The sequence below is a fragment of the Drosophila innubila genome (assembly GCF_004354385.1).
Source record: "Drosophila innubila isolate TH190305 chromosome 2R unlocalized genomic scaffold, UK_Dinn_1.0 1_C_2R, whole genome shotgun sequence".
In the NCBI taxonomy this organism is placed as follows: Eukaryota; Metazoa; Arthropoda; class Insecta; order Diptera; family Drosophilidae; genus Drosophila; species Drosophila innubila.
In genome coordinates, this window is record NW_022995374.1 from 8,445,815 (window position 1) to 8,470,725 (window position 24,911).

Here is a 24,911-nt window from a genome sequence, read left to right on the forward strand (position 1 = left end):
TTGATTTAATATTCTTTCTAATTAAATTTTCTAACTTCTTTACTGGGTGTGGAAACACTGGCCCAAACATTGCCACCTGGTCCAAGGGCTGCCACTCTGTTTTGTATGACTTACCAATGTTCGTTAAAAAATACGAAAGGTGGCGCCACGATTTTTGAAACGTGTTGCAGCCGAGGGTTAAAAAAAATGACGATATTCATTTTGTGTAATTTATAACTAAATTGGCTTGCTTAATTATACTATTGCTAAACGATTGCTTAAAAATTTATTTAATTATTTAAATTGCGCGCCATTTTGAGATCCGATTGTTATTGCATATCGACAGCTATTAAAATTTCTGTAGTGGCAGCCCTCGTTTTCTGTGTAAAACAGCTCATTTTGTCGCCGTGTATGCAGCCACACTTGTTGCATTTGGATAAAATGTTACAATTAATTAAACAAATTGACGACAAACAGCAATAAAAGTGCGTGCGCTTAATTCGCCAATAAAAATATGTGTCGTTTTTAAGTTGACTGCAATTAACTTTATCTGTTTTTGTACGTGCCGTGATTCGTTTTGCATTCCATTAGTATTTTCTGTGTGATTTTGTGAGTGTGTGTGTTTGTGTATGAGCTTGTTGCTATTGCTTTGTGCGGCATTTTTGGTTAAACAAATTACCACTACTAATAAAAAAAGTAAGCATAATGAGGTGAAATTAAGTAAATCGACAGTTTATTGTCTTGCAAAAAATTAACTGCAAATAGAAATTTGAGAAAAAGCGGCAACGCAGACCCGATTTAAAATGCAAATGAGCATAGAAAAGAAGGAAGGTAAAAGAAAAACAGGTTGTCGATGCTACGCTTTGGCATTTATTTGTTGGCTTGGCTCTCGCTTCACTGTTGGTGTTGTAGTTGCTGCTGTCCGTCTTTTTGGTTGGTCAATGCACGGCGTTAATTAAAGCAATATAAATAAATACTCGTTGCTAGTGGGCCGTGTCAGTGTTTTCGCAATAAGTAAATTTAACATTGTTGTTGTTCGTATGCGTTCTAAGTTGTCTATTTTTTATTTTTCGTTTACACTGTGCTTTGCAGTGGGCGTTGCGCCCGCATTTAATGTTATGATTCATGCCAACAACATGATAGTTACCAATATTTCGACTGTGCGTGTGTGTGCTTGTTGAGACAACAACAAACACCTGTGGCATGCTGTCGATGCAGTTGTTGTTGCGTGGACCGGTGTGCAGAAGAAATGTCAAATTTGACAGCTGCGTGGCGCATCCTAAAATGAGATTTGAAACTAGAAAGCTTACAAAAGAGAGAGAGATAAACTTAAATCATAACCAAAAGCTTCACATACATTCAATTCCAAGGCGGAATGGAGAGGGGAAAACTGTTAATCTCACACTGTTAGGGCATAACATAACAATAACTTTAACAGAATAATGTTACATTCAGAGACCGATAAGATATTGAACCTACAGTCTTTATTTATCAAATCCATTTATCTATTTTTTGTTTTATACTATTTTTCATTTATCGTTTATTTCCTTGCAGCTCTGTGATTTCTGTGCATGTTTCAAAATCAAATATTTAAGCAACTTGCAATTAAGATCAACAACTGATAACTGATAACAGATAACAGATAAGATCGTTTTATTATTCGTTCCGTACGTTTCCGTCCCAATGCAGAAAATGCCTTCGCAAATTTTGAACGATGGCAGCGGCTCTGGCAATTTGAACAATGCCGCTTCATTGCTGGGCAACTCACCGAACTGCATTACAGTGAAGACGGCCTACAATGGCCAAATCATAATAACGACCATTAATAAGAATATTAGCTACGAGGAGCTCTGCTATGAAATACGCAACATTTGTCGTTTTCCCATCGATCAGGTAAGTAAATCAATTCCATTTTCAAGATTAAATTCATAATAAAAATGTATTTTCCACAGCCCTTTACCATCAAATGGGTCGATGAGGAGAACGATCCTTGTACAATTTCAACGAACATGGAACTGGTGGAAGCCATTCGGTTATATGAAATGAATTATGATTCCCAGTTGGTTATACATGGTAAGTCAAACACTTTTCTTATCTTTATGCATTGTTTATTATTCTGAAAATGCCCTTTTTGATGTTTGCGAAGCAACTCGATAAGCATTTTCAATATCTCAAGTTATTCCGAAGACACAAAAATGTGTCTCTTGTTGGAAACTTATCACCGTGAGCATTTATTATGCGAAAACCCGTTTAGCCATAAAAAAAATATTTGAGAAAATATCTTTTTATGTAGACTTTGTCAATAATAGTTCTCTTGCATTGAGTACATTTATTATAATATTGTCATATCTGTGTTGTGTTAAAATTTCAAACTTATATCTTGAGCCGTTTGGCCTGTACAATGCTCAGTCAGTTGGACAAACATCTTTATATATCTAGATTGATAGTTTGTCTAGGTTTTCGATTGTAATCCGAACTTAAATAGGATTACAGAACAGACCACAGTAAGCATTTTACTAACAAAGTTGATAAAGAGGTTAATTTATTTAAGGGCTTCTCATTCAACAAAGTTGGCCAAATAGCTATAGTTATTTGATGTTCTTTAATACGATTCTATGATGCCCAGTTGGGTTGTTAAAATAGTACACAAATTTTATCATTTTATTTTTTGTTTTTTGGGTTGCCCAAAACTATACTAAAGTTTTTCATTTTCACAAATTTCATTATCAAAGTTTGTGCTCATTTGTGGGTGTCGAAATGGGTCACATTCCGGGCCTTAGTTGTAGCACAATTTAACCGCAATTTTGTGCACATTTCAGCCTGGTTAAACAATATGCTCGTTGCTTTATTAGCTCAATAAACCTTGCCACTGGCTGATGCCTCTTGGCTGTTGGCTGCTGGCGTTGCCGTTTGGCCTATACCGAGGTCCCTGGCGGCGTGCAGCGCAAATCCAAACAGCAGTCGACCATGTTAATAACATAAAATATTAATTAACTACACACACACACACACACACACACACACATACACATACAACACCCACATACATACAGATTAAATGTTTGCCTGCAAGCGCCCATAAGCAGACTATGGTTTTTGTATCTTACTCTCTTCTTAGCCGTTATCTTATACTTTTTTTACCGTTACATCCGCTTTTTGACCCGATTGCCGCTGCCGGCTTCTTTTATAATTCATTATAATTAAATTGTTTGCCGTCAGCTCGGTTAGCCCTGTTTTCAAATTCAATTTTTGTGTGGCTTCTTATGCTGTTTTATATTACAGGCACGCCTGAAAGTATACAAATACAGGCACATCCATCTTTTTAGTTAACTGTTTGTGCTTAATTATGCTTGCCACAAAAACTTTTCACTTGCTTCCAAATTTGCCTAATGACAAAAAACAAAATGTTTTCGACAACAACAATAAATTGCGGTAAACAACAAAATGAGGCAACATTAGGATATGCATAATAATGTTGTGCACAAAATTAACAGCGCGCTGTCGCAGATAAATCATTAGAAAATATATTGCAAAAAGAACAACTAAAAAACTAATTTAAAAAAGAGTTTAAGTTTGCAAGTAAACTAAAAATGTATATGTATAGCTTATTTTAAAACTGCTGAGCTAAATGAGCTAATATTAAATAACGAATTCTAGAAATGTTAACTAATGTTTTGATAATAATTCGGCAAGATTTTCTAAAAGTGAATTTCTTTATCCTTTATTTTATTTCAACAAAAAATTTTGTGGATTGAATTCACTTTGATCTGGTAAATTTAAGCCTTATAAGATAAACAATGATAATTCTGAAATATTTAGCCTAAGTGCAAAGTACAAATAAAAGTAAATAACGAATACAAATTAATATCCAGAACAGACCAGTTATTCCTATCGATTCATTACCCAAAAACTCTAATAATTCTAATAGTTTTTGTGCAAGTGCATTAGGCATAAATTAATATTCTTAAGTTATCCGATATCAGAGACTTTGCGCCATTGTAGTTTTTCGTTGTTTGTTGAGTATAGATGGCAAAAACTGTGGCAAATATAATTTAACCAGCGCGTGATACTCGACAAAGTTTGGGTTCTCTGTTAGCTGGTTTCCCTTTTTTAGTAGGATGCTGTTGTTGGTCCTTTCCTTCCTGACTATTCTCTGCATATTTCTATCCACGATTTAGTGTCGTAGCTGTTGTTGTTGCTGTTGCTGTTGTTGTTTTGTAGCCACGTGTGAAAAAATGCGGCTTAAAATGTATTAAAAGCATTTTCTGTGCGGTTTTGCTCTCTGCTGGTGTCTGTGTTGTAACACACACTCACACTCACACACAGAGACACAGACAGGCATACCACAAAACTCATACAAGCGCCTTAAAAGCATTACACGACGCGACTGTTGATGTTTTTCTACCTTTGTATGTTTGTTTGTGTAGTTATTGTTATTGCTACAGTTGTTGTTGTTTTTGTTGTTTTGTGTTGATTAGTAAATGTACATATGTGTGCTTGGGAGAGAGTGTGTGTGTGAGTGTATGGCTGGCATTTTTATAAGCCGTTGTTTTGGTTGCCTTGTGTTTTGTGTTCCACCTTCCGGTTTCATCTCCGGCTAACAATGAAGCGTCTGCCCCTTTGCGCTCTCTCTTTATCTTTTCTGCCTGTCGTTATAATTTATGCGCCTGCAATATGGCAACGCTGCCCACATGCACATATACAAACAAGCAAACAAACTTTACCCAGGCGTACAAGCTTTGAAACACATAAGGTCGATACAAAAGTTGAGTGCGAGAGCATGAGTAGCAGAGCAGAGCGAGAGCGAGAGATAGAGAGAGAGTGGGAGCCTGTGTGGAGCACAGAGCGCGGAGGAGCAGAGAGTGTGAGAGTAATTTCCCTGATGCGCTCAGTAGCAAAAAAAAAAAACAAAACAACAGCTGAGTGTCTGGCAGAGCATTGCCAACTGAGCGTTAGCTTTTGAGTTACTCAACCAAATGGTGGCAATGCTGCGCCGGCGTTTGGTATTTTCCAAGGCGGCTGCCAAAAGTTTCAAAGGATATGAAATTGAGCGCAAGTGCAGGAGCAGAACTTTAAAAGGCATCCGGTGCTGACTTTGCTGTTGCCTGCGTCACCTGACATTGAACAGCGGGCAGAACCACATAAACACACACACACGTAAATACATATACAAACTGTTTTGCTCTCACAGTGTGAGTGTGCGTGTGTGTGTGCTCGAAAATATCCCTTGCTAAAGTTTTGGGACTGCGTCGGCATTCATCGTCCTGTCGCAACATTCGCGCCGTGGCTGCTCGCCTGTCTGGAAGTGCCGTGCGGAAAGAAAGCAATCAAACGTGAAAATCATTTAACTCAAATATAAAAAAAAAAAGCTTCGCCTTTTTTTTTTTCTTGCTGTTGCTAACGTCGCGTCGCGCATAGCAAATATACACACACGCAAACCCGCATATACAAATTATATATATTATAATTTAATACTTATTACCGAGTGAAATTAACTTAAAACGTTGCCAATTGTCAACATAAAGCAAGGCAAATCATCGCAAAAGTGTTGCCAACTTATTTATATCAATCGTAACTCCATTTATTGCTCTTGCTAAGTAAAGTTCGCTCCACCTCCAAAAAAGGAAGAGAAATAAAACACGTAAAAAAAAATATAAGAAAAAATCAATTGCCCCTGGACAACATTCGGATTGAGTTTTATAATTTATTGTTGATTCCAATTGCTAAACATGAAAATGACTATCTTAAATATTTTTTAGTATACTACAAAATTCATTGCCTATTTTTGTGAGGTATTTACGAGATTAAACAGGTTTGCGTTGCACTTAAAACACTCTAAAGGCACAAATGCCTGGCTTTAAAACTCATCGTGATGCGCTCTAAGCATTTGCAGTTGGAGGAACTTTCAATTGAGGCTTTTAAAACCTTGTATAGTCTGCTTTTGAGCTGGCTTTAGAGGTGCAGCAAACCATGAATTTGCGAAAATACCCTTTTGATGTTCTAGGATCTTCCATTTTGTTTGATATGTGAACTGAAAGTTACAAGCAGAGAAGTGGAATTGGTAATACTACGATTATTTGGAAGAAACTTAAACTATCTGAGTTGCTTTAAATATATTTAAAAGTAGTAAATGTTTGTCAACATCCTCAGATTTTTTTTAAATATATTTGCTATTGTATCTGTAAATTCAAAGTATTACCTATCTTTGGAGCAGGGTGAAATTTCTTCAATTTGTTGGCAATACCCGCAAGGCAACTGTCATGTTTTACATTTGTCACATAATCAAATTGTTGGTTACGCCGAATCCGAATCCGAATCCGTTTCATGTTAACGTCAAGCCACGAACATGGGAACTCTTTCCTGAGCCAAAATCGAATCATTGATTTTCATTTGCTTCGCTGATTCGTTATTTCGGCTTGCATACTTTTCGGCTGCTGTGTGCCCAGACAGACAGAAAGACAAACACACACACACACAAACTAACTGAGTCACAGACAGGCGGCAAAAAAAGGAATACACCCACACAAACACACACACAGAGACATACCTATGTATTTCCCCCAGCCTCTGCTGTCGTCCTAAACTTGACCCCATCAGGCATTTGCACTTCATCAAGCGTTGATGACGCCGTCACCCGCCTGCATTACAAGCCCAAAAAGTGTCTAGGCCAAAAAGATGCCCAAATAGTTGGTACTTGACCAGGCACACACACACACTAACACTCAAATACACTCCGATATATGTGTGTGTATGTGTGTCAGTGTGTTTGCCAAGACGCTGCAGGGCAAGTAAATCGCTCTCGCTCTCTTTTTGGCTTCCCAAAAGTACATACTTTATATCTGTGTGTATTTGAGTTTCGACTAAATTTGTTGGCCAAGCTGTCGCCTTCAAATGCGCCGTCATTTAAACTTTATTCTTTGACTCATTTTTGCTGATTTTCTTGTTGTTCTTGTTGCTAACAAATCAGCACATTTACATTTACATTTACATTTGGCATTGCATACGATTTTTGGGCTTTTTCGCAGCTTCGCCAAATGGCTTCGGCTAATGGCTGAAAGTTAAGTTCGAGTTAAGTTTCACGCCCCTTTGGAGACTGGCACATTATGATTGTTTGGCATATTTTAATGATGCCATTGGGCTTAATGAAATTATCGTAAGTCCTCTTCTTCCATTCCCAAATTATGCCCAGTTTTCTTCAGCAAGAACACACAGTTCGTTAGTTAAGTATGCATATGACGTACATTTATGGCTCGTTTTGCATGCATGACCAGCTTTCGAATGGCCTTCTTCACTAAAGTCGCTCTTTGCACTTTGGCCAAAATTGTTTTTTTTTTTTATCTTATTTTCTTACCTTTACTTACAGCGTGAAATTTTACAGTGTAAAGTGTTTCCGCAGGTGGCAGGATGGAATCTTACGCTGCTCTGACGTCATTCGCAGGCAAATTTAGTTGTTTAACCTATTGCCAAAGCGAGAGACATAGAGAGAAAGAGAGGTAGAACGAGAGGCTGTAACACGGCTTTAAGTTGGCCATTGGCTCGTTGTTTTATTTATCGTTATTATCGCATGGAACTTGAGTGGGTTCTCGCTAGGGCGTGTCCTGATAACCATAAACCCACGCTCGACTGGACTCTGATGTAAGACTATTGTTTGCAGATACTTAAGCGCTCTTGATTTGCCAGTCACCAAAGTAGTTGAATGGATTAATAAATATTAAACTCTAAACTGCTCCATCTTAAAGCAAAAGCCTTAGTTTGAATGGGAGCTCTCGCTTTATAAGCCGTTATTTAGCAATTCACTGATTGAAGTAATCCATCAATCATCAACAATCTTTCTAAATCAGTTATTGGCAGTTCGAGTACATGGTAATTACTCGATATGTTTCATACGTATTGCAGTTGATTCACAGTGCGTATGAGTAATGATTGTTTTTGGAGTTGCGAGTACATTCTGAAATAATGAACTTATTTAAAGCATATTAATTAAGCCTATTCAAATGATTTGTTCAGTTTTATCTGCGTTCAATTAGAGTTATTTCAATTTATATCGAAATATTGGCTACATAAAGCTAGAATGAAAATGGATTAGAATAAAATTTAACATACATTTATTTAAATTTTAATAAGTTTTTAAGTTTAAATTCAGCTTTTATTTTTATTAAACAAGTGCAGTTTTCAAAGCGATAAACTCAATTGGATAGCACTCAGTTTATGTGTGTGCCAAAAGGATTCACATATAAATTATATGCAAATGTAGAGCTTATCACAAAGTCATAGCATCTCTGGGGTTAGCCACTGATTGATTTACCGCTCACTGTCACAGGGGGAAACGAGAGGAGGCATGGCGACACTGTTGATGCTGTGCAACTAACCAACTTGTCAGTTGATGCAGCAAATGCTCCCGCAATTTGCCAACCCAACGAAACCCCAACAGAACTCAACCAATATTCATGCTCCAATTGCAGTTTTCAAACAATGCCAGGCCAGACCAGACCAGTGTGTGTTTATATTTAACCGACGATGTTGCCCCAAACACACCCACATTGCCTGACTGCCCTTTGGGGGCGTTCCCAAGGGGCAGGAGTGTTTTGCGTTGGCCTGGACAAGCTGCATCATCAGCACAAAAGAAAGGATCGACTGTTGGCTGTTGTCACGATGTAACCACTTGCCTCAAGTGGATGCTACACTACCTCCCCCCTCTTATCTCTGCCAACTATTCACTCCTCAGTTGCCTCGTTAATCATGCGAATTATGCATGAAAGTAGAGTACTTAATTTCAATTGTCTCAACAACAAACGACAACAAGAACAAGAACGTCGACAACGTCGGCAACGTCAAGCAGTTTCGATGTGACCTACCAATACACTTGAAGAAATTTTCTATTTACACTTGACTGCACCAGGGAGGGTTGCATACTTATTACATTCGGGTGCCCTGGGAGTAAAATTTCCCTGCGCAGCATGAAGCGCTCTCTCTCTCTCTCTCGCTCTTTCTCTCATTTCAATACGTTCTCTCTCTCTTTCTGTCTCGCTCTCTTTTGATGGCTCTCCTTCTCTGTCTAGCTTCTTGGGCTTTCACGCCTTTGTCAATTTGCAGCAACTTGTGCGCTCGTTTGACTTGGGTTCAATTGTTTGTGATTGTCGCAACGTTGCGCTATATGTGTGTGTGTGTGTGTGTGTGAGTGTCTCTGTGTGTGTGTGTGTACTTGAACAGAGTTGTCAGCTGTTTCGCTTGCATTGCTCCCCGCTCTTCTGTCACTCTCTCTCTCTCTCTCGCTCTTTATCTATCTCCTGTTTGCTCTTACACGCTGTGCTGCCCATTATTACACAATTTATATTTTTTTAGGTGTGGTTTCTGCGGCGACAGCGTCTGCATGACTCCCACAAACCGGCCACGCCCCAAGCCCTTGCAATTCATTCTCCTTCACGCTCTCCTCCGTTCCGCCATTCATCCACATCGCCTGCAGTTTTTAATCAATCATTTTAAACTATAGAATTTACACGCCAGGGGGCGCAGCTGTCGCTTGGCTTTGAAAACTTTTGCATTGCATAGTTTTAGGCGGCCTGCGGCGTTGCCTGTTCAACTGGAACTACAAATACAACTACAGCTATAACAACAGTTGCAACGACTGGGCCTTGTCCCGGTTTCTATTCTGCCATTTTTTATGTGCCATCATGTGCCACACAATTTGCACTTGAGGCAGCACAGTGGGACAACTCGTAAATATTAAATGAAAATGCTATAAATCATAAATCAAGTATTGATTAAAAGTATAATTTGTTTAATAATGCTTTATTGCAAAACGACAAAGGAAATTAAATGGAAATTTATTTCCCTTATTCTGAAATAGTGACAAATTTAGAATTATTCTTGACAAAGTAGAATTAATTAATGCTTTCAAAGGATCTTGCTAGTGAAAATATTTGTTTAATATTTTGTGCTTTACTTATTGGTTGAAGTTTACATTTCTAGCATGGTCGTTTGGCTTAAAATGGTTTAATGTGCTAACTTGCTCTGATGATCTTATTAAATTGTATATCTTGTGTCAGTGTATATTTTAACTTCATTTAATTTTACTATTTGCTTGTTCTACTTTAACTGAGGTGTCGCTTACTAAGATTGCTCCGTGTATTGTATTAGTTGAAAGAAGTAAGAGTTTAAGCTTTAAAGCAAAGCAGCTTTGAACTTGTTTCAATTTTGCACGTTTTGACTGTTCTTTGATTTAAAAAGATTTAATGAACTACTTTGCTCGCAACTTTTAAGATAATTTGATTTACAGCAAACAAATTCTCTATTTGAAGATTGCAACTTGCAACCACACACAGCACAACACATTAATTGAGTTGTAAACATATTTTTAGCATTTTTTTTTAGAATTTTTTCAATTTGTTTGGGAAACGGCCCACATTTGTTCCACTGTGCAATTTGGTCTAAAGCTTTCATACTCTCTGTGCGTTACTTTGTGCCGCTTGTTGACATTGCCAGTTTATGCAAATTTGCGGCAATTAATCGCAGCCAGCAACAGAAAGAGTCAAGTGCAAAACAAACGAAACCAATCCAAACCGATTCTGCAACGCGCCTCGTACAAAACTAAAACAGTAACAACAAAACCAACAAAACCAGCAAAAGCCACAAAAACAAAACAAAACAAAACGAAATATGGCCTGGGGCTATTGGTCCGCCACAACAGTGGATCGTGGACGTTCGCCGCGCCGACTGACGCAGTGCACCCCGTTGCCCGTAAATCTCGTACAGCAGGAGGAGGAGGAGGAGCAGCCACCGCCCTGTCTGCCACAACAACAACAGCAGCAGCATCAGCAACAACAACAACAACAGCAGCAGCAGCAGCAACAGTCGCAGCAGTCACAGACCTGCCCCAACACACCCTCAGCCAATCAACAAGGCGGCGGCACACTCTGCTACAGTCCGACATGCCGTTCACGCTGCTCCAGCCCGTGTCCGGGCTCACCATGCGGCTCCATAACGCCGCCGCCTCCGCCGTTGCTCACGTCCTCGCAACAGCATCTTCATCAGCACTCGAACAAGAATTGCCCGGCCGCACAGCAGTTGCTCACGCATCTGGACTATGCGGCCCGGAGGCAATCGCTGGATCAGCTGGACAGTCCGCAGGTACTGAACACGGTACTACATAGATCAGGGAACCGGAGCTGTACATGATTCGAACCGTAAAAGTTCCGTGAACTGTTAAATTTTTAACTGAAAAATTTTTTGAACAATTTAAATAAAATTTAAATGCAAAACAAAAAAAGATTCCAAACCATGATCAAAATGACATTCCGCTTGAAAATCGGTACAGTTTTGTCAAGGTTATGACAGTTTAAATTTACTCACGCCTCTGATCTAGCAACTTTACAAGTCAAAATTTTCTTTAATTTTGACATGATTTTTTACAAGAAAATGAAAGCAGTCAGAATCAAATTTTAGGTGTTGTTTTATACTAATTACGATATAAGGAGTTGATTAAAAGTAAAAACTTGAGATTTAAAATTTTGAATTTTCAAAATTTCAAAGGGTCCCCCCTTACCATCCAAATCGAATCTTGGTCGAAAATAATTAATTTTTCGAAATGAACAAAACTTGAATACAGAATGAATATAGAGGCCAAACCATGATCAAAATGACATTCCGCTTGAAAATCGGTTGAGTTTTGTCAAAGTTATGACAGTTCAAAGTTGCTCAATCCTCTGACCAAGCAACTTTACAAGTCAAAATATTTCTTCAGTTTGACATGATTTTTTACAAGAAAATGAAAGGTCTCAGAATCAAATTTTAGGTGTTGTTTTATACTAATTACGATATAAGGAGTTGATTAAAAGCGAAAACTTGAGATTTAAAATTTTGAATTTTCAAAATTTCAAAGGGTCCCCCCTTACCATCCAAATCGAACCTTGGTCGAAAATAATTAATTCTTCGAAATGAACAAAATTTGAATACAGAATGAATATAGAGGCCATACCATGATCAAAATGACATTCCGCTTGAAAATCGGTTGGGCTTTAACAAAGTTATGACAGTTCAAAGTAGCTCAAGCCTCTGATTTAGCAACTTTACAAGTCAAAATTATTTTTAATTTTGACATGATTTTCTAGTTTAAAGTATATTCATGATTCGCTGTGAAATGGAATTGAAAATAATGAGCATAGGAGATTTATTAAGTTTGTTTAAAAGGTATTAAAAAACGGCTGAAAGATCACTTTGAGATTGGAGTACTAATTTAAATCAATGAGTTCCGAAACTACGAATGTTGTAAATCATGAACAGCTCTTAATGGATTTGATCATTTAAACTGATACTTGCTCTTCTGTCATGGCAGTCGAAGTACTTTGATATCCAGGCCAATCAGCTGTCGGACATCATGTGCCGCGGCGCAGTGGTCAGTTCCATACAATCGGCGAACAATACGCTGACCAGAGGCGTCTCGTTGCACAGTCGGAGTGGCAGCGCCCATGGCAGTCATCATAGTCACAGTCATCATGGCAGCGCTCACGGCTCACTAGGCTGTCTGCAGGGAGGCGTGGGAGTTGGAGTTGGAGTCGGTGTCGGTGTCGGAGTGGGCACAGGCAGCACTGGAAGCATTGGAATGATGTCCGCGAGTCATATAGATACGGGTGATTACGATGTGCCGCATCCGCATCCGTATACGCATCATTATATGCAGACAACAGCCTCAGTGACGCCACCGCATGCGACGCTAAGCAGGCCAGGATCGGCGGGTGCCGTCTGCACCGGTCATGATTCTGGCTCGGATTCGAGTCAGGGCTGCGGTGGTTCCATAATGGGTGGCATGCTGGTAATGGGCCATGCTGGCCATATGGGTAGTCTGGGCCATCACAGCACCGGCAGCGGTTCCCTGGGCCGTTGCTCCAGCCGCTGTCACAACACAACCACCACCGATGACTCGGGCGGTGGCAGTAGCGGTGGTGGAGGTGGTGGTGTCGGTGTTGGCATTGGTCTTGGTATTGGCGGTGCCACGGTTGCTGTTGGCGGCCCTGGCATGCTCATGGACTATCATCATGGCCATCACAGTGGCAGCGCTGGCAGCGGCCTCAATGGCTGTGGAGGCGGCGGTAGCATCGCTGGTGGCAGCATTGGCGGACGCAGCAGCGTCCTGGGCACCATTCACAATGGCCACGGTCATCATCATCAGCAATACCATCACGAATGCATACACTATGAACGCTTGCCCATTCCCGTGCCCATTCCCACAGTGCCCATGGGCGTAACGCAACAACAACAACAGCAACAGCAACAACATCAGATGCCCTCACAGCATCAGCTACAGTCGGAGGAGGAGATTGAGCCGGCCTACGCAACAGGTAATTGTGTGTGTGTGTGTAGTTTTATTGATCAAAAGCGTTTTGAGAGAATTCATTTGAAGACTCCATGAACTAGTTTGAGCACATGTGAATCAGTTCACAAACAGACAAAAATTAACTTAAAATGAGTTTTGATATGAGAATGTGGAACGGGCTTAAGAATGATGAAATTAAGTTTTAAATTAAAATAAATGAATTAAAATAATAAAATTAAAATAAAATTTCATTAAAATTAAAATAAATTAAATAGAATTACATTAAATTTAAAATAAATTAAATAAAATTTGATTTTATTTGAAATATTCAAACTCTTGTTTTTTTTTGTGAACTTTTAAGTTTAATCTAACAAATGCATAAATAGTTATATTACAAATTATTACTTTATCATTAGAAATATAATAGCAATATTGCATTATTGTACATGACAAATAGATCACTTTACTATAAATATATTCCACATGAACGAAATTCTTCTAGGAATACATGTAACGAATTTAAAAACTAATAATTATATTTAAAGTCTCCTATTCTTAGTAATATTATTGTTGTAATGATAAATTATACTTAAATTTATGCTTACTTTTAATTAAGTCTCATTAAATTTCTTAATAAAATTGTAATTAATTTATTTGTTAAATTTTTATTAATTTATTATGTATTAATATATTTCTTTTAGTTCTTGGCTTTATAATAATTAAAAAATTGCTATTGCTGTACGAATAATTTTTATTTTCTTGGTTTTTTAACCAATTTCCATCCCTGATCTTATCGCTTGTGGTATTCGTTGCGCTCTCACTTGCTCCCAATTAGGTTTCCACTCATCGTTCAATTCTTGTGACAATTCAATAGCCACTTGAAGCTGTTGTTTTTCTTTTGTGTTGTGCTTTTTTTTGATTTCTGTTCTTTGGCTCGCATTTGGTTGGCTCAGTTCGCAGTCGAAACCCGCGCGGTGACAACGCCTCGCGCGTGCCGAAGTCAACAAAAATATAAACAAAATACAAATGAGAAAATATTGTGTTGTTATTATTTGTACATAATTTGTTTTGGCGCTTGCTTTAAGTATTTGTAATTGAGAGCAGTGTTTTGTGTGTCGCCTCTTGCCGCTGTCTGACCTGCGTTGAACTTGCCACCAAGATGATCATCTGGAGCGGTTTCTGTGAGGCGGCTCAAATTTACAGTACACAAACAGCGACTTTTATGAGTGGTGGAGTCTCGTGTTAGTATCGATCTCAGCGATTGAGGCACTTAAAGTGTCAATAGAAGTGTCAGTCTGTTGGTCTGATACCATTTAAGGGCGTGAGATCAGTGTTTAGTTATTTTTGAATCAATAACTGTCATTAATTGAAGTTTAAATAAATTGTGGACTGCGTGTGGAATTTGTTTTTGCTTTATAATATGTGGTAATATAATGTTGATAGCTAATCGATTGCCTTATTATGAGCTAGTAATAAAATGTGTGGAAATTACGCATTTTTAGAATAAATATTTCCCATACGTTCCACATAGATTCCACAAGTATCCGTGCGACCTTCACACCTGTTGCCCCGTTGTCAGTTCAATGACTAACCGAATGCATAACTCAGCTACATTCTACACACACACACACACATACACACACAGACACTTGGCTTATATTTCCCAATATTTCTATCCAGTCTATAAATTTGCTTGTTATCTTCTGGCCAAGCTTTTAGTATAGGTATGAGTAGCTACAACAACACAATAACAACGACAACAACAACTAGAAACCAAACAAATTTTGTCATCCATATCACAATGCCGCTGATAAGAAAGGCAAAGCAATAGTTTAGCTCTTCTCAGCTGGGCCCATAGAACCCTTTGTTAGTATGTAAAATATATGTATAAATGTGTTTATATATAGATAAGGGACGTACGTACGAGATATGCAAGTAGTCAATAGTTGATATTAGAAACAGGAAATTCTAGGTCAATGCAAGACAAGGGGCCAATATGGCCAGACTGTCACAATTTGATGGCCTTGTCCCAAGTCAAATGTTGAACCCTGAACAGTTGGGCAACTAATTGAATATGAGTGATAGATAGAACATCAAAACTCTTGATATGAACAATTGAGCTCAATTGAGACGGACACTGAATCGTTTTGTCTCTTTGGCTCTACCCGGAAAACTTAATTAACTGTGGCAATTACTTGGAAAAACTTCTCAAAGAGTGCAGTGCTCTCTCAATCTGTCTCTCTCTTCTTTTTTATTCTGACTGTATTTGTATTTTGTATATGGTGCGTGGCCGTTTCAGAGATAAGACACAACCGACTACCATTTGCTGGGTTCAGTCTCAGTCATGGAGTTGGTTCTGTCATGTTAACAAACCACACATCAGGCACACTAACAACAATCCACGGCAAATGTGGCTGGGCAGAAATCCGTTTATAAGTAAAAAGAAAAAGAAATATAACACAAAAATTACTTTTGCTCGGCAATTAAATTGATAAGGCCAGGCCCCATCATGGGCAAATCAACTGGCCGTAAGCATGACAATAAACTGAATCTAAATCAATTCCCTCTTTATTCACCTGCTTCTTTAATCTTATTCTATTTTCAGTATTTCCGAATGTTCCTCAAGCACCGGGCCTGTCCTGTGATGGCGAAGATCGTAAGTATCTCACCTTAGTTTGTTTATTAATGAACTTTCAGTCGCGTTTGTTTATCGAAATTCCACATTTTTATTATAGGAAGCATCTACAGAAGGGGAGCGCGTCGTTGGCGAAAATTATATCGCGTCAATGGACACATTTTCCAGGCCAAGCGTTTCAATCGCGTAAGTAACAAAACACACATGTACACATCGTATCTAATAGATACACCACTGCACAGTGGGTTGAGTCTAGCCAAGCAGAAAGTCTAAAGATAAAGGGTCAACAATTATTTTCAAACTTAGAGTTAGTGTTTTTATACAAGAGTTGAGCATTATTTTACAATTTATTAGAATCTTTAAGACTTACGCATTTTTTTTTAACAGTTATACTTATTATTTTAAAGTGGAAAACTTGATATACCTAATTTATTAGTCTTCAATATAAGGGAAATTATTTTAAATACTAATATTTATTTGATAAAATTTACTATTGTTAATGTCTTTATGAGAAGTGATTATGAAATGAAATTAAATATAGCAAGTTATCACTTTTATCACTTTTACTTACTTGTATATCTCTGAAATGGAAAGTTTTAATTACTAACAATTTTTTTTTGTCTTAAAGATTAGAGATGTTTTGCAAATTTTTTATTATTATTCTGAAATATAAATATAAATAACATATAAATAACAACTTCTAATGAACTTATTATTCCTTGCATATCTCTGAAATGGAAAGTTTTAATTATTAACAATTATTTTTGTCTTAAAGCTCAAAGATAATTTTAAAAAATATTATTATTCTGAAATGTAAATATAAATAACAACTTCTAATGAACTTATTCTTCCTTTATTGCAGCGTGCCTTCTGTGCCTATTGCCAGGATCGCATCTGGGGCCTGGGTCGTCAGGGTTTCAAGTGCATACAGTGCAAGCTGCTGGTGCACAAAAAGTGTCATAAGCTGGTGCAAAAGCACTGCACGGATCAGCCAGAGCCGTTGGTCAAGGAGCGTGCCGAGGAGGCCAGTGACCCGATGCCGGTGCCATTGCCACCGCTGCCATATGAGGCGGTTGGTGGCGCCACCGAATCGTATGACACACACGAGGATGCGCATATTGTGGCACCGCCACCGCCCGAAGATTCCCTGGAGCCGGCCACACAACGCCAGTATTCACTGAACGACTTTGAGCTGATACGTGTCATTGGACGCGGCAGTTACGCCAAGGTGCTAATGGTGGAACTACGGCGTACCCGTCGTATTTATGCGATGAAAGTGATCAAAAAGGCGCTGGTCACCGACGACGAGGACATTGACTGGGTGCAGACCGAGAAGCATGTCTTTGAGACGGCCTCGAATCATCCATTCCTGGTGGGTTTGCACTCCTGCTTCCAGACGCCCTCGCGCCTCTTCTTCGTCATTGAGTTTGTGCGCGGTGGCGACTTGATGTACCACATGCAGCGGCAACGTCGCCTGCCCGAGGAACATGCACGCTTCTATGCCGCCGAGATCAGCTTGGCGTTGAATTTCCTGCACGAGAAGGGCATCATTTATCGGGATCTGAAGCTCGATAACGTGCTGCTGGATCATGAGGGTCACATAAAGCTAACCGACTATGGCATGTGCAAGGAGGGCATTCGTCCGGGTGACACCACCTCCACATTCTGCGGTACTCCCAACTATATTGCACCCGAAATACTGCGAGGTGAAGACTATGGCTTCTCGGTGGACTGGTGGGCATTGGGTGTGCTTCTTTATGAGATGCTAGCTGGACGTAGTCCTTTCGACATTGCCGGCGCTTCTGAAAATCCCGATCAGGTAAAAATTCTAATTACAATTTGCCAAGTAAAATGCTAAACAATCTGTTTATCAACTGTAGAATACTGAAGATTATCTGTTCCAAGTGATTCTGGAGAAGACTATACGCATACCGCGTTCATTGAGCGTTAAGGCTGCATCCGTATTGAAAGGTTTCCTCAACAAAAATCCCGCTGATCGCTTGGGTTGCCATCGCGAATCTGCCTTCATGGATATTGTCAATCATCCGTTCTTCAAGGTCATCGACTGGGAAATGGTAAGTCCAAGGCCAACTACATGAGTGTGTGTGTGTTATTGTGTTGCTGTTGATAATAATGATGATGATAATATTTGTAGCATTCCAATCTAAGTTTATTCTGCTAGAAACTTTAGCTTTATAAGAATATCCGAAGAACTATTAACCTGGCTCATTGTATTTCTCACGACTAATTCTAAAATACAGTCAGTCGAATAAGTTTTGGTAATGATGCTTGTATTTATCGGAAATGGTGGGAGTATCCGTTTGCTTTATAAATTGTCGAAGTGATAGTTTTATAAACACATATATTATTAACAAATTTACCAATTATAGTGTACTTTTTTATTAAAGTAAGAAATTGATCATCTGATCTGCAAGCAGGTTTAATTTGTGATATTCTTACATATTTTTTCTTCGATTTATATATTTATATAATATATTTTTCCTTGATTTTCAAAAATGTCGGACAATGTTTTAAAATTAATTTCAGTTAATGTGATAAACTTCAATAACTACTTTTTCGAATATTTCTTATCAATGTTGAGCTCTTATCTATTATCCTATTTTACTTGTATAAACCTGAATGTTTTTGTGTATGAAAAGATTGCACAAAAGGAGGTACAACCGCCTTATATACCAACCCTGGATCCTGGCGATCCGTATATGACAACAAATTTTGACGTTCAATTTACCAGAGAACCGGCTGAATTGACGCCAGACGATCCGTAAGTTTTGTGTCAACGAAAACAAAAAAAAACAACAGAATTACAATTTAGATTTTGTTATTTTGTTCTACTTGTAAAAAAAAAAAAAAACGCATGAGAAAATCCCCAAAACAAGAAATTTCCCTCAAATAAAAAAAGGAATTAAATAACTATATAGCATTTAGTGGTCAGACTAACAGCAGGTAATGTTCGTTCTCAGCCGCATTGTGACCCACTGCCCACAGCCCCCCCTCTATTACTCCCAAAAACACAACTCGCTCTATCTATATTTATCATCATTATCATCAATACACACAAGCTATTCACACGGACATACATTTTGATTGTGTCCAGAGCCTCCTGAAATTTGTTTTTATGTTTTGTGCCAAAATTGGCTGGCAGAATTCTTTTTAGCTATAACCATATTATTTTTACTATCTTTGCATATATATCCTGCATACAATCGAATCAAATACACAAACACACATTCCACACGTCTGCACAACCAATTTCAACCTCATGCAGCTCGAACGCAAACAGGTTTCGCCACCATTCAAGCCACGTTTAGACTCAGATCGCGATCTGGCTAATTTCCCGATCGAGTTTACCGGCGAACCGGTGCAACTGACACCAGATGATGAGTAAGTTCTTTCTCTATAATTTTTTTGTACACTCTTCGACTCTTTCAATACTTGGCTTTTTATACTTGGCTAAACTAATGTACGTTTTCTTTTTTTTGAATTCTTAGCCATGTCATTGACAACATCGATCAATCGGAGTTCGAGGGCTTTGAGTATGTGAATCCCTTGCTTATGTCTCTAGAGGATTGCGTCTGACACCACGAGACGTGTGATTTGCATCCGTATAATATTCGTGTAAGTGGTTTTTAATTAAATTACAAGATACATTTATTTCTATAAAGAAATGAACAATTGCAGCTCTATGGTGAAGATTCCAGTGATTATGATTCCGTGGCTGATGACTTGAGCCTCCTGCATTTAAACAGCGCGGGAGGTGTAGCCAATACCAATAATAATATAAGCCAGCAGCAACATTATCGCCAACAGCAGCAACACCAGCTGCAACAGGCCCAGCAATATCATCCATACCCACAGCAACAACAACAACAACAACAGCAGCAGCAACATCATCATAATGGTAACAATAACAATCATAATAATCAAATGCAAGCAAATAATAATAAAAGTCTACTGCAGCACATGTTTTGCCTTCCATTGAACTAATTAAAATAACGAATTAGATACAGATAACAGCAACAAGAGCAACTGCTAGCAGACAGCAACAACAACTAGCAAAAGCAACAAAAACAAAACAAAAAATACTAACTAAAACAATTAACTACAATTATAATCTTCTATATAAAACAAATGTCACACAACAAAAGAAAAAAACTAACAAAAAAAGTTAAGAAAAAAGATAAATGAACTACTTTCATACCAAAAAACTGTCACAAGTTGCGAGTATTACACTAAACTACAAACGATTACTTTACTATTTGAGCACCTAGGCAACTAGGCAACTCTATGCATGCAAAAACATCAGCAACAACAAGCAAAAACAATTTCAAAACTCTATGCAAGACTTTTCAGCAAGTACGTTAATACAAAAGTATATAAAAGCAAAAACATAATGATAAACACTTTTTAAGCTAATAAATCTACAAGAAAATTATACATACATATACATCAAAAATATATATATATATATATATAATTTTTAAATATTTAAAAGCAAGACATTTAATTTTACAACAAAAGGATAGAAACACAAGACAAAAGAGAAAGAGGAAAAGTAAATAAGAAATCAATCTAATAAATTTAAGCGCGTAATTAATATAATATGTAAAATGTATGTGTGTTAGTGTTAGTGAGCAGAATGGTTTTTAAAAGCAACAACAACAAATTTATAAATGTGTGTGTAAGCAGAAAATGCAGTAAAATATAAAGAAATAATAATTTAACTGGCAAAATCAAACTTATCAAATATTAAATATGTGAAATATAAATTATCAAACATTTTGATTAAATGAACAAAAGTTAAATTGCTCTTAAGACATGAGTATATATTTATTAGCAATCGGTAATTTATTGTATTTTCTGTATTATTATTATATTTACACAAATAGAAAAAAAAGCATCCGTCTACTGGCAATATTTTTGTTTCTGTTAAATATTAGAAACTTTACGTTGTCGAACACATTCCACATTGTACTTATTATACAAAGTAAAAGTTGTTAAATTATTGTAACATATATAAGTAATTAAATTAATTGAAATTTACAGCAAGCAATAAAATTTGATTATTATCACAATCCTTATCACTGTTTACATTAGTTGTAATCGAATCAAAATTGAATTATTTTCACAACGCTAGAAAATTGTACCGTTTCAAGTTTTAAATTGATGACAGTTAATATATACACAAATATATCTAAATAAATTTGTAAATTATGTTTTTATGACCCTTTACTGAGTAGACATATTATTAAATTAAAACAGAAACAGAACTAAATTAGTAATAATGAAAATATCATTGTGTTGATTTAACCTAAATGACAAATGCGACAAATTGTGTTTTAAATTATCTACAAATTTTTGAAATGAATCACATATATGATAAATATATTTAAAACAAAATGTTAATTGTTAATGTATTCAAAGTGACAGCATATTAAGCAATTTAAAATTATGAAACACTCCAATGGGGAAAAAACCAAGAACAGTTTTTGATTAAACACAAATAATAGAAAACAATCAATTAAAAAATGAACATAGTACATAAAATAATTTACATACATACATACATGCATACATACGTACATACTTACACACTTTACATATTTAGAATGCACATTTTTATTGTAAAAAAACAAAAAACGTAGTTACAGTATGTCCCGGAATGGACTAAAGAAAATGGACTAAAATGAAATAATTCAAAAGTTCTCCAGTAAAAAACACTTTTAGCCAGCAAGAAAAAGCTATTTAAATTCTTTACTTTCTAGGCAACTACATTTACACAATTTTTTTAAAAGTAAAACGATTTAGTTAAATATATACTACGTTTACTTAACCATCTTTGTATTGTCTGACTTTTCAACTGCTGTTTTTCAAATATTGTGTTTTATTTTTTTATACAGATACTATATATGCACTTTGAGTACTTTAAATGCTAGCAAAATGTCAAACGAAATTGAGAACGTAAACAAATTGCGTTACAATTATGCATATAAACAAACGAATAAACTATTGTGTAAGTAAAACCAATTACTGTTTTGTTAATTATGCAGTTTTGTGGGTGGTTTATTAAAATATTCAATCATGTTTTATTTTCCATGTAATTTATTAATTATAATCTACGGTAACAGAAGGAGTAACAAATGCTATTGTTATCCGGTTGTTCAGTTCGTCTGCAATATGGAGACGGGTTCCTGCATAATTTGTTGAATCTTTGCCTCCGGCACAAGCTCTCCATTAGCCAACAGCGTATGAACAATGCCGTCCAGTTTGTTGCCACTGGACCTCGCTTGCAGTACAAAATGTGTGTCCTGCAGCACAAAGCTCGTGTCCGTGCCGCCGTGTACGAATACGGCCTTTAACGAAAAACACATGAGCTGAACAAAAATTCGATTAAAATCACTCCAAAACTTACTGTTTCCTCACGCAGTTCATCGTTTACATACAGACTGAGCGTGTCCAGCTTGAGCATTATACGATATTCCAGAGACATCTCCGTTTTCTCCGCCTGATCCGTTCCGGACGTGTAAAGCCATAGACGATACTGGCGCGTCAACTCCTCGGTATACTGTGCATGTGGCTTGCCATCTATATAAAGCGAGTACTCGTATTTGAAACCTGGCGCTGGATCCACCCGAATAATGCAGCGCGCCTGTTCGATGCAGAAAGTATCCTCACCCACCAGTTTGAACATCCAGTCACGGCGCAGCACCTCCTGCAATAATCGATAGCAGAAACTATTCAAATACTCAAAAGCATTCACAGAATCGGGGGAAACAAGCTTGGGTTAACAGAAAAAACGGATTAATTTTGATAAATTGTCTAGATACTTAGACTTGGAGTCATTTACTATCACTTTTTCACTTTAATCAATCAATCATGCTCAAGGAAACAAGCTCCATTAATTTTTGCAGCCTTGGACTTCCTCAAACAGTGTTCAGCTTTATTGTGTAGGATCGTATAATATATAATGACTTTTTTATCTGAGTCCAATATTCAGCAGCAGAACGTTGTACTGTCTTTTTTAATCCGTAACGGTTATATATTGTTAAATAAAACTTAAAGTTATATGTTGATTTGTCGTAAAAAAACAAATTAAAAGTAACGCTAGCTTTTGAATAATAAAATAGGTGTAGTAATAATAAAATTTCAATTTTTATTTAAAAAACACGATGTATATCTCTTTATCTCAATTTCTTAAATAAAATTTTGTTTCCAATTTTTTGATATAAATTAAAAATAAAGTTATTTTCAATTTTTATTGTGGTTATTTGTCCTTTAAGGACATGTGATACATATATGTACAGATTTTTTTTTTTCTTTTTTGATTTCTTTGTGATCTATTTCCAATATTATTAATTACAAAAATTTCTTGATTTTTATCAATTACTAAAATAAAATTTTGTTTCCAATTTTTTTTGATACAAATTAAAAATCAAGTTATTTTCAATTTTTATAATGGTTATTTGTTCTTTAAGGACATGTGATACATGAATGTACTGAGTTTTTATTTCATTTTTGATTTCTTTATGATATATTTAAAATATTATTAATTACAAAAATTTCTGGAATTCATTAAAATATTCATCTTATATTAAAATAGTTTTTCTTCAACTGAAAATGTTTTTTCTGTTAAAACATATAAGATTTACTATTGACTGTGGAGTGCATTCACCACTTACCCGACCATTGACCCAAATCATACGTCGTCCACTTGTGGTGCCATGTTCCAATTCAATGCGATACATCTAAGGGGGCAGTGAAAGTTAATTAAATGTTAATCAATCTGAGATGGTTTGTACGAGTATAAGTTTTTGACTGAACCTTGCCATTGATGGGGGCACACCATTGGGCGACAATATTCTCTTTGTTGTAGCGCTGAGCCTCGGGCACATGATCCAGACTCATGATAGGCTCGGTGGACAGATTCTCTAGACGCAGCAATGGTGACAGAAAGGACATTGCTAGTCGTCAGCCGGTCGACACTGAAAATCGATTTCAGTTAATACTAATATAGTTATTGCATTTAAAATGCAACTAAAATGTCAGATTACACAATGCAATCAAGTTGAACAAACTTAATGGGAACGTTGAAATACATATATTTAATCTCATTAACACCTTTGATTTAAGCCCAATTTGTTATGCTATGTTTGGACACTGCTTTATTTTATTTTATTTTATTTTATTTAATATTTATTCCGACGCGTTTGAATGGCGACGGAAATGCGACGGCAACGCGAACCGTTAGCATTCAACGTCAATGGCACACTAAACAACACACACAATAATGGCCAAGGAACTGAACTGAACAAAGAATTTCTATGCTCGTAAGTATATACAGTAGTAGTAGTAGTAGTGTTGGCCTGGCTTTCGGTCTGCTTTTGCTTCTGCTTCTGCTTCTGGTCGAGTTGCGTTTGTCGATGGCTCTTTCTGTTGTGGCTAAAAAAAAGTGCAGAGCCAAAGTGGCGTTGAACGCCGCATGGCGCCAAAACAGAGTTGATTTGTTTCGCTTCAAGTTTGAGTGTATGTGTATATGTGCATGTGTGTGTGTGTGTGTGTGGTTAAGCCCCACTTCTCGGCACTCTTGTGTGTGTGTGTATGTGTATGTTTGCTGTATGTTAACATTTGCACACATGTCGCTGTCGCTGTCGCAGTCGCTGTCGCCGTCACCAACGATGTTGAGCATAAAAATAAACTTTACTTTTTGAGCAGTCCCAAGCGCCGCCAAGTATGCAATTGCTATAGTCTAAGCGAACGGGTAGCATAATGTTAACAAAGGTTTGGTAACGCACGCACATAACTTGGCTAACACGCTAAGCAAGTACATTCACAATCAACAGTCAAAAATGTTAATAACTATTTTATTAAAATTTAAGCATTAAAAAATATCAGCAAGTTGTTTTAAAAGATACATAGATAAAAGAAGAAATGTTAATAATATAAGTTAAATATAAAAATTAACTAATTTAA

The 24,911-nt window shown here is 37.0% G+C and overlaps 2 protein-coding genes across 6 annotated transcripts; one reads left to right on the plus strand and one right to left on the minus strand.

Moving 5' to 3' along the window:
- Positions 1–396: 396 nt before the first annotated feature.
- Positions 397–20,330, plus strand: LOC117784924 (atypical protein kinase C). Of its 5 annotated transcripts, XM_034622776.1 has the most exons (10): positions 397–675; positions 1,534–1,872; positions 1,932–2,052; positions 15,894–15,944; positions 16,024–16,109; positions 16,786–17,742; positions 17,804–17,998; positions 19,210–19,325; positions 19,433–19,559; positions 19,623–20,330. In XM_034622776.1, exons 2-9 carry the CDS (start codon positions 1,663–1,665, stop codon positions 19,518–19,520), a joined length of 1,824 nt encoding a protein of 607 aa, XP_034478667.1. In that variant the 5' UTR covers positions 397–675; positions 1,534–1,662; the 3' UTR covers positions 19,521–19,559; positions 19,623–20,330. The 5 variants fall into 5 exon arrangements, 4 of the variants coding, with proteins under 4 accessions (XP_034478667.1, XP_034478671.1, XP_034478669.1 ...); XM_034622780.1 differs by lacking the exons at positions 397–675; positions 1,534–1,872; positions 1,932–2,052 and adding exons at positions 10,390–11,106; positions 12,332–13,313; XR_004617459.1 differs by lacking the exons at positions 397–675; positions 1,534–1,872; positions 1,932–2,052 and adding an exon at positions 12,338–13,313 and having other exon boundaries at positions 19,623–19,842; positions 19,902–20,330.
- Positions 20,331–22,003: 1,673 nt separating this feature from the next.
- On the minus strand, positions 22,004–24,218 carry LOC117783647 (fas apoptotic inhibitory molecule 1). The gene is made up of 5 exons (XM_034621156.1): positions 24,060–24,218; positions 23,763–23,923; positions 23,621–23,686; positions 22,354–22,653; positions 22,004–22,294 (listed from the first exon to the last, which is right to left on the minus strand). Exons 2-5 carry the CDS (start codon positions 23,898–23,900, stop codon positions 22,103–22,105), a joined length of 696 nt encoding a protein of 231 aa, XP_034477047.1. The 5' UTR covers positions 23,901–23,923; positions 24,060–24,218; the 3' UTR covers positions 22,004–22,102.
- Between the last annotated feature and the right edge of the window lie 693 nt (positions 24,219–24,911).